The following is an 18,737-nucleotide window of genomic DNA, read 5'->3' on the forward strand; positions in this document are numbered from 1 at the left end:
ATAATATAAAAAATTTAAATTTTAATAGCTCGATTCTCTTTAAAGACCTATTTTGTAGAAAGTGAGTAAAATGCCTATGAAAATAAAATTATTATTTTTTTATAAAAGAAGAAAGTGATTTAAATATTGTTCATTAAAACAAAAGTAACGGAAAAAAATTATTACAATTTATTATTATTATGTCCATATTAAAGAAATAAAATTATATTAAAAAATGATTATGTTGAATATAATAAATTATTATAATATAATCTTATAGTTAATAATTTTTTTATTCAATAAAATTATAGTAGTTGAATATAATTTATTCTCATATTAAAACTATGTTTTGCTATATATTTGAATAAATATTTTAATTCTTCATTTTTAATTTACAATTAAAATTAAAATAAAATATTTTGTAAAATAAAAGTTAAAATAAAATAAAATAATAATTAATTTATAGGAAAAAAGGCATAAAGGGAAAAATAAAAATTAACATTGCTTTCCATTTTTTTTTTCATCTAATTTGAATAGAAAATAAAATGACTCAAAATACTCTTTAAATATTTTCTATATAAATTTTCATAAATTTTTCTTTTTTTTTTTCATTTCCTTATTCTAAAATAGGGGAATTAGATTTTTATTTTTTCATTATTATTTTTTTAATAAAATATGGGAATTGATTTTTCTTCCTCCGCTAGTCCTAAAATAGATTCTAAAAATTTTTTAGGGTATAAAAAATGTAATTTGATTTATAAAATTGATATTATATCAGTCTTATAATTATATAATATAGAAATAAATACTACCAAATCAGACAAATAGAATATATAAAAACTGCAAAACACCCATTTTATGGGTATTAGCATCAAAGCCTTGTGTACTGGATTTGGGCTCAGTTTCACCTATGCTCCTCTATTTTCTTTCCTTCCTCCATCCAGTCCAAATAGAGATTATTCCCACAGAAGAAGAAATTAAGCCCAAAAATATCTATTTGACTGATGTGTAATATGTATTATTTAATTTTATTTTTATAATATAAATTGCAAGACTTTGCTGTGGTGTAATCCTTTGGATTATTACTCCATAAATTCAAAGATTAACAACGGTGTGAGAGATGATTTTTCTTTGCCTTTGCTCTGGAATTCACACACAACCCATAAAATTACAAGCCTCCTATCTCTAGTTTAATGTATTTTTTTCCTCCTTTCTCTGCAAAGAAATTTATATAAACTAAATTACAATGAACTTGGCAGGCTTGCCCTGTCATGAAAGAGACGTTATGCCTATTGTATGTTCTCAGATCGTTTTCTGAGGACTTTGAAATTTCAGAATTCAGTTAATTCGCACCAGCAATTGACCGCAAACGTTTAAAGGATTCCAAAATAATATCAGAAAACAACATTAACAGTAAATAATTTGTTAAACAGTAATGCTTGTGCTGTAGTGATTGCAACTGATTGAATATAAATTTCATCCCAAATAAGAACAAGAACTAGAGAACAAGGAGAAAGAATATAAACATAGACAATTCACAGTTAATTTGCTTTAGTTCTTTGAATACTTGTGATTGCAGCAATTAGGCAAATGTGGACTTTCCACAGGTGTTTGGATTAACTTTACGTTCTCCGTCATATGGTGGTTCTAATAATTCAATGGTCAAGTACTGTTCATTGCTACTCTCAGTGTATTGAATCAAACCAATTAGCCATTTTCATGTATGAATGAGTTTAAGTCAACAAGATTACGTGTTAATTATTCATTAAACAATTGTAAAATATTTAGGTATATAAAAATAATATCTTTGCAATGGATCTCATCTGTAAAACATAGCTCACATTAGCTGATTATAAAAATAATAATGCCCCATTAGGTGCATTACTATAAATACCTGTCATCTTTAGTTAAGCCTCATTCACTTGCATGCAATTCAAGATTAGAGAGAGATAGAAAACTACAGACATGAGTTTCTTTTCCTATCTAAGTCATTTGTATCTGCTAGCTTTACTTGTGTTTTTCAAATGCATGTTTCCCTTTGCAGATTCAGCCACTCTTAGCATTGAAACTGATAAGGAGGCTTTGATCTTATTCAAGTCTCAAATAAGCCAACAATCTCTGAACCCATTGTCTTCATGGGATCAGAATAGTTCTCCTTGCAACTGGACAGGAGTTTCCTGCAACAGCCACAGAGTGGTTGGCCTCAATCTTCCCAGCTTGGGACTTGATGGGTCAATTAGTCCTCATATTGGTAATCTCTCTTTTCTTCGCTCACTCCAACTTCAAAACAATAAGCTTACTGGAACACTTCCTTATCAAATTTGCAATCTTTTTCGCCTAAGAATTCTGAACATTAGTTCCAACAGCTTGCAAGGTTTGATACCATCAAACATGAGCAGATTGGCTGAGCTCAGGGTACTTGACTTGTCAATGAATAAGATTACAGGAAAAATTCCTGAAGAACTCAGCTTTCTCACCAAGCTCCAAGTTTTGAACTTCGGTCGAAATCTTTTTTCGGGTGGAATTCCATCATCAATAGGAAACATTTCATCCCTTGAGGATTTGATTGTAGGCACCAATACACTTAGTGGCCCAATTCCTAGTGACTTGAGTCGCCTTCAGAACCTGAAGGTTCTTGATCTCACGATAAATAATCTCACAGGTACTGTCCCTTCCACCATTTACAACATGTCTTCCCTAGTGTATTTGGCCTTAGCTTCAAACCAGCTGTGGGGGAAAATTCCTTTTGATGTTGGGGAAAAGCTCCCTAATCTTCTAGGCTTCAATTTTTGCTTTAATAAGTTCACTGGAACTATTCCTGGGTCTTTGCACAATCTCACAAATATTCAAATCATCAGAATGGCATATAACCTTTTAGAAGGGACGGTGCCACCAGGTCTTGGAAATCTTCCATTCCTGGAAATGTACAATATTGGTTTCAACAAGATTGTTAGTTCTGGTGACAATGGTCTTGGATTCATCACTTCTTTAACGAACAGTACCCGCCTTAAATTCCTTGCCTTCGATGGCAACCTTCTGCAGGGTATAATTCCTGAATCTATTGGCAACCTTTCCAAAGTTCTTCAAAAATTGTACATGGGAGGCAACAACTTTTATGGTACCATACCAGCTTCAATCGGTAATCTTAGTAGCTTGACCTTGCTAAATTTAAGCTATAACGCGATTACTGGTGAAATCCCAGTTGAAATTGGCAAATTAGAGAACTTGCAAATGTTGGGCTTGGCGGGAAATAGGATATTTGGTAGGATTCCAGATTCCTTAGGCAATCTTCAAAAGTTGAATAAAATTGATTTATCAGGAAATGAATTGGTAGGTGGAATATCCACTGCTTTTGGGAATTTGCATAGTGTGCTTTCACTAGACTTATCTAACAATAAGCTAAATGGAAGCATACCTAAAGAAGTTCTTAATCTCCCAAGCTTAACCACCATCTTCAATCTCTCCAACAACTTCCTAAGTGGGAATTTGCCCCAGGAAATTGGGTCCCTAGAAAGTATTGTTGCCATTGATCTCTCTAACAACCGCTTATCTGGCAATATTCCAAACATGATAAAAAACTGCAAGAGCTTGGAGGAATTATACATTGCCAGAAATACATTCTCAGGCCCTATTCCGGGCACTTTGGGAGAAGTAAAGGGCTTGGGAACTTTAGACCTCTCCTATAACAATCTTTCTGGCTTCATTCCTCCTGACCTCCAAAAACTACAGGCTCTTGAATCCCTGAACCTGGCCTTTAATAACCTAGAAGGAATAGTCCCCTGTGGTGGTGTGTTTACAAATCTCTCTAGAGTTCAATTAGAAGGCAACCCAAAGCTTTCCTTGAAAATTGGATGTGGGAATGCTCAAGATCATAGAAGAAAGCCTGTCAAAGTTTACGTATCTGTTGGTGTTGCTGTCATGGCAACATTGGTAGTTTTCTTTTCTATTGGTTCTTTGTTCTATATGAAAAGAAGGAGAAAGATCCCTGACAGTTCCAACTTCATAAAGGAGCAGCATCAAATGGTTTCATACCACAATCTCCGCCAAGCAACTGGGAATTTTAATGAGGAAAATTTGATTGGAAATGGGAGCTTTGGGTCTGTGTACAAAGGGTGTCTTGGAGATGGTTCTGTTGTAGCAATCAAGGTACTTGACATCAAACAGATCGGATTTCAGAAGAGCTTTCTTGCAGAGTGTGAGGCTTTAAGAAATGTGAGGCATCGGAATCTTGTTAAGCTGATTACATCCTGCTCGAGTGTGGACTTGAAAAACAAAGAATTTCTGGCTCTAGTTTACGAGTTCCTTGGTAATGGGAGCCTGGATGACTGGGTTAAAGGCAAGAGAAAGAAAGGAAATGGAGAAGGCTTGAATCTTGTGCAAAGATTAAATGTGGCTATTGATGTAGCCAGTGTAATGGATTACCTGCACCATGACTGTGAAGTTCCTGTGGTGCATTGTGATCTGAAGCCTAGCAACATTCTTCTGGATGAAGACTTGACTGCCAAGGTAGGAGATTTTGGACTGGCTAGGCTGCTGATAGAGAAAGTGGGTGATCAAACTTCAATTAGTTCCACCCATGTCCTGAAAGGTTCCGTAGGCTACATACCTCCAGGTTAGTACCTTGACTAGTTACTCCAAAACATGCCAAAGGTGCAATATTGGTAACTAATTAAATTCTATTTTCTTTGCTTCTAATACCTACTTTTCGCAACTAATTAATTCCTTATGGATGTTTCTGTGAAATCATTTCAATGTTTTTCAAAGATTCATCAAAAACACCATTGGTTACTTATAATCATATGATGAATGCAGAGTATGGGCTTGGAGTGAAACCATCAACGGCCGGAGATACATACAGCTTTGGAGTGCTATTGCTAGAGCTGTTTACAGGGAAGAGCCCTACAGATGACACTTTGATGGGTGAACAAAATCTAGTTGGATGGGTGCAATCAGCTTTTCCTAGCAGGCTATTGCAAGTTCTGGATCCTGAGTTGCTACTGCTCATGGATAATCTTTTCCATGACGGTCGCAATATAAACCCAGAAGTTCAACAAGAATGTGTGATCACAATTCTAGGGATTGGATTATCTTGCACCATGAACTCTCCTGACAGCCGCATCAGCATAAGATATGCTCTTCACAAGCTCAAAGCTGCAAGAAACAATCTTCTTAATCATGTTCCTACTCATCAAGCTTCCAAGTATTGAAGTATTTGTTAAGATCAATAGGTTTTCCTGTTGTGAATGCTAGCATGCTCATGTCTACTGGGATTGGATAATAATGGTTATACGTTATGGGGAAAGATATTCCTTGTACAATAAGTCTTCTTGCCCTGAGCTTTACTCCGTAAAAAGTTGTATTTGTTGATTGTGATATCAACAACACTACGACATAATATTTGAGCTTTCACATCAAATAAAATTTTCATTAATAAGAATTCAATAAAAACTAAGCATGTTACATCAAACTAAATCACGGTTAAACCTTTCTCAAACACAAATTTTTATTTAGTGAAACCGACACACAAAGATTTTATTATAATCATTAATTATAATACGATTCACTGCACAATTAACGGTTATAATAAAACCGTTATACATACATTATATAATTTTTCACTAAGCACATCCAACTTAGGACGAATCATGTTAAATGAAAAAATTTTAAAAAAGACAAAAAAAAAAAAAAAATCAGATGGTTTAGAGCGTGAATGGAAATATCTAAAAAAGCCAAAAACCAAACACGTGGTTTTAATAATTCTTGCATCATGAATTGGTTGATTTGTTTTCTTTCTGCAAGTCATAAGCTTTTTCTGCTTCACGACTTGGAATTTAATTTCTTCATTTTGTCTTATCTTCTAAAGTCTAATGCTAGTATGTAAGCAAAGGAACAAAAAGTCGAAATGCAAAGCAACTATTTTGCTTTTTCAAGTCATCTGCCTGTATATACGCCAGGTGCATGGCTTTGAATCAATCAACTATACGAATTTTATAGAGGTGATCTCAATTGTCAAATGGGTCGGATTGAATCGGATGGTTTAGATAATTAAAGTCCATAAAGACAACTAATGATATCAATGTCATTCTAAAATAAAAGTGATTGAAATCAGAATTATGTGATATACAGCGAATGAGAAATCATTTGTAAAACTATAAAGTTTTGAGTTTCAATTATACTAAAAATAAATAAATAAAACTTTGATTTAGTGTTAAAACAAAACAAAATTAAAGCGTTAAGATTTAGAATCTCAAGTTTAACTGGCATTTTTATTGGGTTTGTTGCATTAATTTTATATATGTAAATTAGTTTGGCTTTGGCTTTATTTAGCTTTGACAAATTTCATTTGTAATTAGTATGATTAACATGTTGTACTTCTATCGTACAATGAAAGGACTAACAGCAAAGTAAATCATGAGGTCCATTTGAATGGTTCTTGTTGAAAATCTCCTATGAGAACCCAACAAGAAAATCTCCTATGGATGAATTCTTTTCAAGCAATCACTCTATTTAAAAGTTTAAGTTTGTAAGTGATGACTTTAATAATAGATTTATATCTCTTTATTATACCTTTGTACGCAAAAGTCCACTAAACTTAATATGTGAATAAACATAGATTCACTTTGCTTTATGTTAAAATATTCAATTAATAAATAGGGTGGTCAGAATTCAAATTCTAATCCTTTTAGTCTAAGAGACTCTGATACCATTTTAAGAAACTACTCAATCTAAAAGCTTAAACTTATAGATGAAGACTCCAAGAATAGTTCTATGTTTCTCTATTGCACCATCACATGTGAAAATCCACTACGCTTGATGCTTGAACGAGCACATGCCCACTTTGCCTTATGTTAAAATATTCAACTAACAAATGAGGTGGTCAAATTCAAACTCTGAACCTTTTGATTTAAGAGATTCTAATATCATATCAACGAAACACTCAATTTAGAAGTTTAAACTTGCAGATGATAATTCCAATAATAGTTTTAGATCTCTTTATTAGTCTTAAGAAATTAAAGTAGTGGAGTCTTAAATTTAAATTTCAATGGAAATTAATTATAATTTATAAATTTGATATTTCTATTTATTTTTTCTTAATATAAGTTTTAATTAAAATTCAAATATCAATTTTAACATTTTAACAAAAGAATCATAATCAAGTACATAAAAGAATTGTTTAAATTATGAAAATCCACATGAATTTGTCTTTCAAAATTAATGAGAAGAAATCCATGGCCTATGCTGATATCAATCCAATCTTAGTGCAGCCTTGAATTTTGAAAAATCAAATTTGTTCATGAAAAATTAAATTAATTCATTTTTCAAAATGAGGAAGGAGGAAATCAGTGCACCATCAATCCAATCTCGGTGATGCCTTAAATTAATTAAATCAAATTCTTTTGCATGAAAACTCACAAGAATTCAATTTTCCAAATGAGAAGAAATCCGTACACCATCAATCCAATCCCAGTGAAGCCTTATGAAGAATCAAGCCTGATCTAGGCAAGTCATATAAGTGGTTTAAAGGCCACCGTCATAGACTTGTAGTATCTTCCAAAAGTCTAGCTCAAAAGTTAGGAACTTGTTTTGAATTTTTGATAAAGCAAGGAAGCTTTTAATTAGTTTTTTCATCAACTCCAAAATAGCATGTTTGCAATGTGGGTACAATTTCTTGGATGCATCTAATATAAGCTATCAAGTTTAATTACTGTTAAATTAAATATTTGTATTGAAAAATATGTATAATTAATTAAAGTATATATATAAAATGCACAAATCTATATATAAAAATTTAATCTAACGGTAAATACACTCATTCTCATATGAGCTCGAGCTCTTTATAGACACACTCTAATTTCTCATATTGCCAATTGTTATCTTGTTTTGTTTATTTATTGTTAGAAATATGTTATGCAAACAGTAATCTTAATGATATACTCCCTCAACTATAAAAAAAAAAAAAGGCGTTAGTGACGGATTGATGAATTCGTCATTGATCTATCGCTGAAGTTCGTAAGTGATGAAGTTTTTAGTGATAGCTATAATCCGCCGTTATATAGTCACTAATTCAAAAAATTAACTTTCAACATCAAATTTTTAATGTTGCTGAAATCCTATCGTAAATTTATAATGAAATTTTAGTCTACCGCTAAATATATTTTTATATTTGTGTAAATGAGGACAAAACTTAAGGAGATTGTAACAAAAGAAAAACATCAATAAGATGTTTTTGGATATTTCATTTAATCGAATTTTAATAAAATAAATTTAAATAGTATGTAATTAAATTTGAAATAAATTTAAGTTTGAAAAATAATATTTATATTGAATTTAAATTAGATTTAGATTTTATGTATTAGGTATATGTTATTTTAATTTATTTATATAAATTATTAATTAAATATAAATATATATTTTTTTATAATAATATTTATAAGTTTTTAAATATTATATTTAAATAAGTAGAATTTAAATATTATTAAATTTGTAAAATACAAATCAACAATAAATATATATTTTTCTATAAATTATTAATTAAAATATGCAATTAAATTTAAATTTAAATAGAATAATTTTTATGACAACAATAGTCAATTAGGACCAAGTCAAATCTTGACTTGAGATATCAATAGTCACTAGTCAGCAAGAGTTGCTATTGCACCAAAAAAAAGCCATCACATTAATTCCTTTCGCGTAAAATTATTGTAAGTGCTCGCCATGATTGTTATAAATACATCATCAAAGAATCTTGGAACCCATGTTCATTTCCAACAAACTTCATCTATCTACAAACACAAACTCATAGAAATGAATCTCCTCTTCTGCCATTTACTGCAAGTTTCATTCTTCACTCTCCTAATTCTCTCTTTCGGATGCGTATTTCCCTTGTTGGAGTCTGCTGCTCTAAGCATAGAGACTGAAAAGCAAGCCTTGATCTCGTTTAAGTCTCAAATAAGCTTGGAATCTTCCAATTCTCTATCTTCATGGGTCCAAAGCTCCTCCCCTTGCAACTGGACGGGAGTTTCATGCAATAGAATTGGCCAAAGAGTTTTTGGCCTCAAACTCTCCAAATTGGGACTTGTTGGCTCCATAAGTCCCTATATTGGAAATCTCTCTTTTCTTCAGTCCCTGGAGCTTCAAAACAATCAACTTACAGGAACACTTTCTGAAGAAATCTGTAATCTTTCTGGCCTTAGAGTCTTGAACCTAAGTTCCAATAGCTTGCAAGGTTCGATACCATCGAATGTAAGCAAGTTGACAGAGCTCAGAATCCTTGACGTGTTAATGAATCAGATTACAAGAAGAATTCCCGCGGAGCTCACCTTGCTTACCAACATCCAAACTTTGAACTTGGGGAGAAATCTTCTTTGGGGTACAATTCCACCATCTATAGGAAATATTTCGTCACTAGAGAATTTGATCTTAGGCGCAAATACTCTTAGTGGCATGATTCCTAGTGATTTAAGCCATCTTAGAAACTTGAAGGTTCTTGATCTCACTATAAACAATCTCACTGGTACCGTTTCCTCCAGCATTTACAACTTGTCTTCTCTAGTCGATTTGGCCTTAGCTTCCAACCAGCTGTGGGGTAAAATTCCTAGTGATATTGGAGTGACACTTCCAAATCTTTTGGTTATCAATTTATGCTTCAATAAGTTCACTGGAACAATTCCTGCATCTTTGCACAATCTCGCAAATATAAAGGTTATTCGTATGGCACATACTCTTTTAGAAGGAACAATACCGCCAGGATTAGGAAATCTTCCATTCCTGGAGATGTACAATATTGGCTTCAATAGAATTGTTAACTCTGGAGACAATGGTCTTGGATTCATCACTTCCTTAACAAACAACACCCATCTTAAATTCCTTGCCTTTGATGACAACCTTCTGTAGGGTGTCATCCCTGAATCTGTTGGTAATCTTTCCAAGGATCTCTCGAAATTATACATGGGAGGCAATCATATTTATGGTTCTATACCAGCATCAATTGGTCATCTCAGTAGCTTAACGTTGCTAAATTTGAGCTACAACTCTATCACCGGTGAAATTCCAACTGAAATTGGTCAATTGGAGAATCTGCAAATGTTGGGTCTTGCTGGAAATCAAATCGCTGGAAGGATTAGGGATTCCCTTAGTAATCTTCAGAAGTTAAACCAAGTTGATTTATCAGGTAATAAATTGGTGGGGAGAATACCCACTACTTTTGGGAATTTCCATAGTCTTCGTTCCATGGACTTATCCATTAACAAGCTCAATGGAACCATACCTAAAGAAATTCTCAGTCTCCGAAGCTTGAGTCTGATCTTGAACCTGTCTAACAACTTCTTGAATGGGAATTTGTCAGAGGAAATTGGGCTTCTAGATAGTGTTGCTACCATTGACCTCTTAAACAACCATTTATCAGGTAATATTCCTGATTCACTCAAAAACTGCAAGAGCTTGGAGGAATTATACATTACCAAAAATGCATTCTCAGGCCCTATTCCAAGCTCCCTAGGAGAAATTAAAGGACTGGAAATTCTAGACCTTTCCTATAATAATCTTTCTGGCTCCATTCCTCTTGATCTTGGCAAACTATAGGCCCTTGAATCCTTAAACCTTTCCTTTAATGACCTAGAAGGAGTCGTTCCCTGTGGTAACCTACTTACAAATCTCTCTAGAGTCCAGTTAGAAGGCAACCTAAAGCTTTCCGTGCATACGGAATGTCATAATTCTCAAGGCCGTGGAAGAAAACTAGTCAAAGTTTATGTCATTATCTCTATCATGGCAAAATTAGCTTCGTCCTTTTCTGTTGGTTCATTCTTCTATATAAGGAGAAACAAAGCAAAGATTGCTTAATCTCCCAGTTCGATCAAAGAGCAGCATCAATTGATTTCATACCATGAGCTCCGACAAACAACTGGGAACTTCAACTCAACTCAACCTAACTCAACTAAGCCTTTATCCTCAAATTTTTGGGGTCGCTATATAGATTCGCTTTTTCTATTCTAAACGATTTTGGGTTAAATACTCAGAAATATATAATGCTTCTAGGTCATGTTGTACTACTCTCCTCCAAGTCAATTTAGGTCTACCCCTTTTTTTCTTTCTATCCTCTAACCTAATGTGCTCCATTTGTCTAACTGGAGCTTCCGTATGTCTACACTTCACATGATCAAACCACCTCAATCTTCCTTCTCTCAACTTATCTTCAATTGGCACCACTCCTACCTTTTCTCTAATGCTCTCATTACGGACTTTATCTAGTCTAATATGGCCACTCATCCACCTTAACATTCTCATCTCTGCAACTCTTATCTTAGATGCATACGAATCTTTCAGTGCCCAACACTCACTACCATATAATATAGCCAGTCGTATGGCTGTACGGTAAAATTTTCCTTTAAACTTATTGAGAATCTTACGATCACATAAAACTCCCATGGCACGTCTACACTTCAACCATCCGGCTTTAATCCTATGACTAACATCCTCCTCACATCCCCCATCTACTTGAAGGACTGAGCCTAGATATTTAAAGTGATTATTTTGGGACAGTACAACTCCATTCAAACTAACTCCTTCCCTATCATCCGTTTGGCCTTCACTGAACTTGCAATGCATGTATTCTGTCTTCGTTCTACTTAACTTAAAATCCTTTGACTCTAGAGTACTTCTCCAAAGCTCTGGCCTTCTATTGACTCCTTCTCATGTCTCATCTATTAGAACAATATCATCCGCAAACATCATGCTCCAAGGAATACTCTCTTGTATATGTTTCATCAATTCATCTAAAACTAATGTAAAAAGGTAAGGGCTTATGACTGATCCTTGGTGTAATCCAATTGAGATCAAAAAATCTATTGTGTCCCCTCCTACTGTACGCACAATAGTAGTTGCTCCTTCATACATATCTTTCAACACTTGTATGTACCTAATAGATACCCTCTTTTGTTCTAACACATTTCATAAGACATCTTTTGGAACATTATCATAAGCCTTCTCCAAATCAATAAAAACCATGTGTAGATCTTTCTTCATATCTCTATTTTCTCCATCAAGTTTCTAATGAGAAAGATCGCTTCCATAGTTGAATGACTGGGCATGAAACCAAATTGATTGAGAGAGATAGAAGTATCATGACGTAGTCGATACTCCACAACTCTCTCCCACAATTTCATAGTATGACTCATGAGTTTAATTCCCCTATAGTTTAAGCAACTCTATATGTCTCCCTTATTTTTAAAAATAGGTATTAAAATACTCCTTCTCCATTCATCAGGCATTTTCTTTGAGTTTAGAATCTTATTAAATAATTTAGTTAACCATGCCACTCTCATATCTCCCAAACACTTCCACACTTCAATTGATATTTCATCGGGTCCACAGGCTTTACTCACTTTCATTCTCTTAAGTGCTTTCTTTACTTCTAAAGATCTAATCCTTCTAGTATAATTCACATTATTTTCTATTGTTCTATAGTCTATATTCACACTATTACCATTTTGACTATTATTAAAGAGATCATTAAAATAATTTCTCCATCTTTCTTTAATGTCCTCATCTTTCACCAACATTTTTTCTTCTTTATCCTTAATGCACTTAACTTGATTAAGATCTTGGCATTTCCTTTCTCTCCTCTTTGCTAATCTATAAATATCTTTCTCCCCTTCTTTAGTTCCAAGTTTCTCATATAATTTTTTAAAGGCCTGTACTTTTGCTTGATTAACTGCCTTTTTTGCCTCTTTCTTTGCTATATTGTACTGTTTATATGCCTCATTATTATCACATTTAGGTAATTTCTTATATCATTCCCTTTTTCTCTTCACTGCCTTTTGTACTTCCTCATTCCACCACCATCTCTCTTTTAAGGGTGGTCCATGTCCTTTAGACTCTCCAAGTACTTTTCTTGCTACTTCTCTAATCTTTGATGCCATTTGTATCCACATATCATTAGCCTCCATACCCAGCTTCCATACTTCAGATTCGAAAAGCTCATTTTTGAACTTCACTAGCTTTACTCCTTTGAACTCCCGCCACTTTGTTCGAGCTATACTATTTCTTCTGACCTTACTTGAATTGTTCCTAAACTTGACATCTAAGATCACCAACTGATGTTGACTTGTTAAAGCCTCTCTTGGGATGACCTTGCAATCCTTGCATAGAGCTCTATTTGTCTTCCTGGTTAAGAGGAAGTCGATTTGGCTTCTATATTGCCCACTTTTGAAAGTCACTAAATGTAACTCTCTTTTTATAAAGTAGGTATTTGCTAGTATTAGGTCGTATGCCATAGCAAAATCCAGGATGTTTTTTCCCTCCTCATTTCGACTGCCAAAACCAAAATCTCCATGAACGTTCTCATAACCTTGTCTATCACTTCCTACATGTCCATTCAAATCTCCACCAATGAAATCATTCTCTTCATTCGGTATGCTTTGCATTAAATCATCTATATCTTCCCAAAACTTTTATTTGCTCTCACTGTCTAGTCCTATTTGTGGGGTATAAGCACTAACTATATTTATTGTTTCTCCTTCTAGTACTAGCTTTACTAGTATAATTCTATCTCCTACTCTTTTCACAGCTATTACTGCGTCTTTCAATGTCCTGTCTATAATTATGCCTATTCTGTTCTTGTTTCTCTCCTTTCCGGTAAACCACAGTTTGTGCCCTGAATTACTCACTTCCTTACTTTTCTCTCCTACCCATTTAGTATCCTGAATGCAAGCAATATTCACCCTTTTCCTTTCCAAGGTATCCACAAGCTCCATTTAATTTTCCTGTAAGTGATCTAACATTCCAAGTGCCGACCTTGATCCTCCTCCTATCCTGCTCCTTCCTAATTGGTCTCCTTCTATGATATTTTCTGTTGTTTTCTACGTCTATCTTATATTTTATTCCACTATCTGTTCCATTATCTGTCCTATGGACTAACTTCTTTACCCACACCCATCCATGATATGGGAAATCTTGCTCACTTAACACCACACCCGAACGCCGGCATGGCGCGTCGCTTTCGGTGAACGCCCTACACCCTTGCATATTTCTCACTACACCCGGGATTCGATGTAGCACGTCGTTAGTAGAGGACTCCCCAACATTTATATCATTTGAATCCATATCATAAGGTGTGACGAAATTTTTACGCTGGTTGTCACCTACCACAACTCTCCTCCTTTATCCGGGCTTGGGACTGGCTAAGCGCAAACTACTTAGGCGAAGTTACAACTGGGAACTTCAACGAGCAAAATTTGATTGGAAGTGGGAGCTTTGGGTCAGTGTAGAAGGGGTGTCTTGGAGATGGTTCTGATGTAGCAATCAAGGTACTTGACGTCAAACAGATCAGATTTATGAAGAGCTTTATTGCAGAGTGCAAGGCTTTAAGAAATGTTAGGCATCGAAATCTTGTTAAGCTAATCACATCTTGCTCGAGCGTGGACTTCAAAAATGAAGAATTTCTGGCTCTAGTGTATGAGTTCCTTGGTAATGGGAATTTGGAAGACTGGATTAAGGGCAAGAGGAAGAAAGAAGATGGGGATGGACTAAATCTTGTAAGGAGATTAAATCTGGCTATTGATGCATCCATTGCTATGGATTACCTGCATCACGACTGTGAAGTTCCTGTGGTGCACTGTGATTTGAAGCCTAGCAACATTCTTTTGGATGAAGACTTGACTGCCAAGGTAGGGGATTTTGGCCTGGCTAGGCTGCTGATAGAGAAAGCGAGTGATCAAACTTCAATTAGTTCCATCCATGTCTTGAAAGGTTCCATAGGCTACATACCTCCAGGTTAGCACATTGACTCATATTCATTCTTTATGGAAGTTATGAAATCATTTACTTGTTTTTCAAATATCCATCAAACACACCATTAGTTACTTAATTACAAACATGATCAATGCAGAGTATGGCCTCGGAGTGAAACCATCAATGGCTGGAGATGCATACAGCTTCGGAGTGCTATTACTATAGCTGTTTACTGGAAAGAGCCCTACAGATGACAGTTTGATGGGCGAACAAAATCTAGCTGGGTGGGTGCAATCAGCTTTTCCTGGCAGGCTATTACAAGTTCTAGACCCTGAGTTGCTACTATTCATGGATAATCTTTGCCATGATGGTCGTACTGTGAATCCAGAAGTTCAACAAGAATGTGTGATGACAGTCCTTGGGATTGGATTATCTTGTACTACAAGCTCTCCTAACAGCCGAATCAGCATAAGAAATGCTCTTCGCAAGCTCAAAGCTGCAAGAGACAACCTTCTTGATCATGGTCCTATTCTGAATTCCAAGCATGAAGAGCAATAGGTTTTCGTGTGTTGAATCCCAGAATAATCACGAGTATTAAGTATGGATAATGGTTGTACTTAACGATTACAGGCTCTGCATTGCACACTAGGCCTCTACTAGAAGTTTTCAGTATGACTTGTGATTTTACAGTGAGGACAAGGAAGATACTTTCCTTTTTTTCCACCTTTAGGTCCATCATCATCCTTTTTCTTTGTCTTTCTTCTCACTAGATTGCTTTTTGCTCCATAACTGCTACCAACAACCTTGTCTTTTAGTGTTACCCGAAAATTTTACTCAATTATGGTTCAGCTAAAAAGAGAGAAAGCATCTGACATGGAATTTTCCTTAGAGAAGTGAATTCTACGACAATACATAAACAATAAACCATTGAGCGCCTGTGTACAACACCGTATGGCTGCATTGGTTGCATTCAGCTGTGGCCACCATATCATTTTGTAGCACGAAAACAGGGAAGAGGAAATAGAGCAATTCATTATTTCATTACAATACACTGTCCCATCATCCGGGTTAAAGGTTTCATATACGATATGAATGGTTCCAAAATTTGATCAAAATGGCAATGATGATAAGCTTTTCATTAAACATGTTTATGCTTGCAACTGAAGCAATGGATCAAGCACGTTCTGTGCATGGAATTGAAGCCACCATAAGCAATATTAAAGCCACACAGATGATGAAATCAGTATCCTGCACCATGAAAGCACATGTTTGAATAGTGAGAAAGCACTGTAGTAACCAAATAAATATCATGGAAAAAGAGCATTATCACAATCCAACATGGGCATCTGAATACAAATCAACATGAGCATTATACCAATATATATATATATATATATATATATATATATATATATATATATATATAATGGACAGCCTCAAACACTTGCTTCAGTGTGGCTAGTTTGTCAAGGCGATTCATTTGCCATGCGGAATGATTCAAACCAAGGTTCAGTTAAGTCCACAGCTTCATCATCCTTGGCACACCAACTCCTAGCTTTTCAAGTCAAGAAAATCAATCTTTCCATGTATTCTAATGAAACAGGAACTGATCCCTTGCTGCTGAGCTCAACATCTAATGCCATAGAACAGGGAGCATTGACAAGACTGACAACTCGAATGTCTGGTTTTTGAATGTTTAACTGACATGACTTGTCTCAGCTTTGCTGCATTGACAAGACTTTTCAATGCTGTGTAAGGAAGACATCTGCATGACAAACGAAGCACGCAAAATTTATTAAAGGGGCATGTGCACTTCCTGCATTAACATTTGAGGAAATTTGACATTATATTTACAGTACAATCACTGGCTCACGTATATAGGCAGGCCTTGCTTTCTTGGAAGTCAGAATTGATATGTTCAATTTAGCATATATTTACATCACAGGGAAAGGCAAAGTATATACCCAAAACTCAAGCAATTAACAGCAGTTGTTTTTAATCCCAGATATTGTTTTCAGAGGCCACTGGATTTGACAATTGCAACATGTGTGAACATTTAAACAGTGATTGTTTTCAGATATTCCATGTACAAGGAATACCCAAAACTCAAGCAATTAAGTACAGAACTAATGGGACGGAAACTACATAATACGTATTAAGAGGTTTTATATATTGTCCCTGGTAAACTGTTTATATTGTTTTGAATGGAGACGAGGTGTATTTTTACTGTATTGTATATTTCTTACTGTACAATCTTGTAATTTCAGCTTGTATTGCCTATAAATCAGCTTGGAACTCTCTTTATGTTTAGTGAGAAATCATTCATAACCAGGAAAAATATTATCGACTAGAAAGCATGATTATCTGGTGTAATAGTTATATTTACCTTAAAGAGATTTACAGGGATGTTCTCCTTCTAGACTACTCTGGGGCAATAGTTGAGAGGATTTGCGCAACCTCACCCATGATTGGTCGAGCATCAGGATCCAACAGCAGGCACTCCTTTGCTAGGTAAGCCATTATCTGCATCTCTTATTCTGGAAACTTACCTTTCAAACGTGGATGAGGCAAATCTGATACTAATATCCCACTTTCCTCCATGCGAGGAGTAGCCTGCAGAAACGAGAAGTTTGAATCACTTGTATTATTTCCCTAAACTGTTGCACTTGCGTAATTGTCTTAATAAAAACACGATCATGAGAATTCAGGTCCGAAATTGCAAGACAAGACAATTAAGGGGAGAAAAAGATGGGATTCTTGGACCATTTCCCTGTTCAGGTAATACCAATATATACAACAATACATGTAAATAATAGGACCAGTTGGGTACTGATTCTCCCACAATTGAAGCAATTGGTGAAGAATCTCGAAACTTAGAAGTTTCAGAAGCCACAAATCTGGAAGCAAAAGACGTCAAACAAGAAGCAAAAGAAAAACAAGAAAGTCTTGATGGTGATGATGGAGGGGTCAAAATAGCGCCGCCGTTTCGAGAAGAAGAAGAAGAAAAACGCAAGAAAAATTGTTGTTTTTCTCTTCCCATTGAAGCAGCAGAAATGGTTTCCGGTAGTTCGGAGGATAAGGAAGAGTTTAAGGCTCCTCCAAGTCAAGAAAAAGAATCAGAAGCAGCTAAAGCTAGAAACGGTGAGTCATCGAGAAACAGCGAGGGTTTTAGCGTGGAAAATTCGTTAGCAGATAATGAAGACACATCTCCAGTGGTGAGATCGAAGAGAGGAAGGAGCCAGGTGCTGCCGTCCAGATACAGAGACTCTGTTATTCTTCTTGCGCCGTGGAAGCGGCTGGCAGGATCACAAAGACCAGCAGCCGCACCCATGGTTTCCACGAAGAGAGGTAGATTAAATAATAAATAATAAATAATGATAAAATTATAATTATTATTATTATTATTATGCATTTATCTTTTTTACTTGTTTGGTAGTTACGCAAAATGGCAGCAGAAAAGAACAATACATTACCTGTAATATTGTAGAAGAAGTGAAGGATTCTTGTTTTTAGCTAATAGATATTAATGGATATTTGAAGTCGTCTTTAGAGCCATGAACTCTAATGATCTTTAAAGCTGTGAAGAATCGAGTTCGTATTCTAAACTCAATCGTCCTAAAAGAGATTATAAGGTGGATTAGAAGCAGAAGAAAGATTGAGAGGAATCAAAGGATAGTCATCATATATGATAAACAATTGATGCTTCTACATTTGTTGTTTCCATGACTTTAAAAGTGTAATTCCTAGTTCCTTTGTCAACTTGGTATATTAATGGAATTTTGTTGTTTGTGTTTATTTATTATTTAGTCGAAATTATTATTATTATTGAATTTTAAATTTAAAATTTTCTAAATTTAAGGATAATTTAAATAATTTTAGAATCGTTGAATTTAAGTTTAATTAATAAATTATAAAAAAAAGGAAAAATAGGAGTATAATTCGAGGAATTCTCAAAAAGTCATCAATTTTAATAATATTTTTGTTTAAATATGTTTAGAGATTATTGTGAGGAAATTTCAATTTTGTAAGAT

The 18,737-nt window shown here is 34.7% G+C and overlaps 3 protein-coding genes and 1 long non-coding RNA gene across 4 annotated transcripts; 3 read left to right on the forward strand and 1 right to left on the reverse strand.

Moving 5' to 3' along the window:
* Nucleotides 1-1,944: 1,944 nt before the first annotated feature.
* Nucleotides 1,945-5,242, forward strand: LOC110664671 (probable LRR receptor-like serine/threonine-protein kinase At3g47570). Its single transcript, XM_021824437.2, has 2 exons — nt 1,945-4,591; nt 4,792-5,242. The coding sequence occupies exons 1-2, from the start codon at nt 1,945-1,947 to the stop codon at nt 5,184-5,186; spliced, it is 3,042 nt and encodes a 1,013-aa protein (XP_021680129.2). The 3' UTR covers nt 5,187-5,242.
* Nucleotides 5,243-8,694: 3,452 nt separating this feature from the next.
* Nucleotides 8,695-15,566, forward strand: LOC110664670 (probable LRR receptor-like serine/threonine-protein kinase At3g47570). The gene is given in 3 exon segments (XM_021824436.2): nt 8,695-10,875; nt 14,184-14,748; nt 14,864-15,566. Coding segments are annotated over 3 exon segments (3,147 nt in total). The 3' UTR covers nt 15,265-15,566.
* Nucleotides 15,567-15,974: 408 nt separating this feature from the next.
* Nucleotides 15,975-17,232, reverse strand: LOC110664682 (uncharacterized). Its single transcript, XR_009143157.1, has 2 exons — nt 17,093-17,232; nt 15,975-16,471 (listed from the first exon to the last, which is right to left on the reverse strand). It is a non-coding gene; the product is annotated as an uncharacterized LOC110664682 (long non-coding RNA).
* On the forward strand, nt 16,832-18,501 carry LOC131172593 (uncharacterized). Its single transcript, XM_058133752.1, has 2 exons — nt 16,832-18,054; nt 18,143-18,501. The coding sequence occupies exons 1-2, from the start codon at nt 17,760-17,762 to the stop codon at nt 18,217-18,219; spliced, it is 372 nt and encodes a 123-aa protein (XP_057989735.1). The 5' UTR covers nt 16,832-17,759; the 3' UTR covers nt 18,220-18,501.
* The last annotated feature ends 236 nt before the right edge of the window (nt 18,502-18,737 follow it).

The sequence above is a fragment of the Hevea brasiliensis genome, chromosome 1 (assembly GCF_030052815.1).
Source record: "Hevea brasiliensis isolate MT/VB/25A 57/8 chromosome 1, ASM3005281v1, whole genome shotgun sequence".
NCBI lineage: Eukaryota > Viridiplantae > Streptophyta > Magnoliopsida > Malpighiales > Euphorbiaceae > Hevea > Hevea brasiliensis.

Coding starts and splice junctions, on each gene's coding strand:
- LOC110664671 (XM_021824437.2), top strand. CDS start 1,945: ATGAGTTTCTTTTCCTATCTAAGTCATTTGTATCTGCTAGCTTTACTT. Junction 4,592..4,791: donor CGTAGGCTACATACCTCCAG/GTTAGTACCTTG, acceptor TGATGAATGCAG/AGTATGGGCTTGGAGTGAAA.
- LOC131172593 (XM_058133752.1), top strand. CDS start 17,760: ATGGTTTCCGGTAGTTCGGAGGATAAGGAAGAGTTTAAGGCTCCTCCA. Junction 18,055..18,142: donor CATGGTTTCCACGAAGAGAG/GTAGATTAAATA, acceptor CTTGTTTGGTAG/TTACGCAAAATGGCAGCAGA.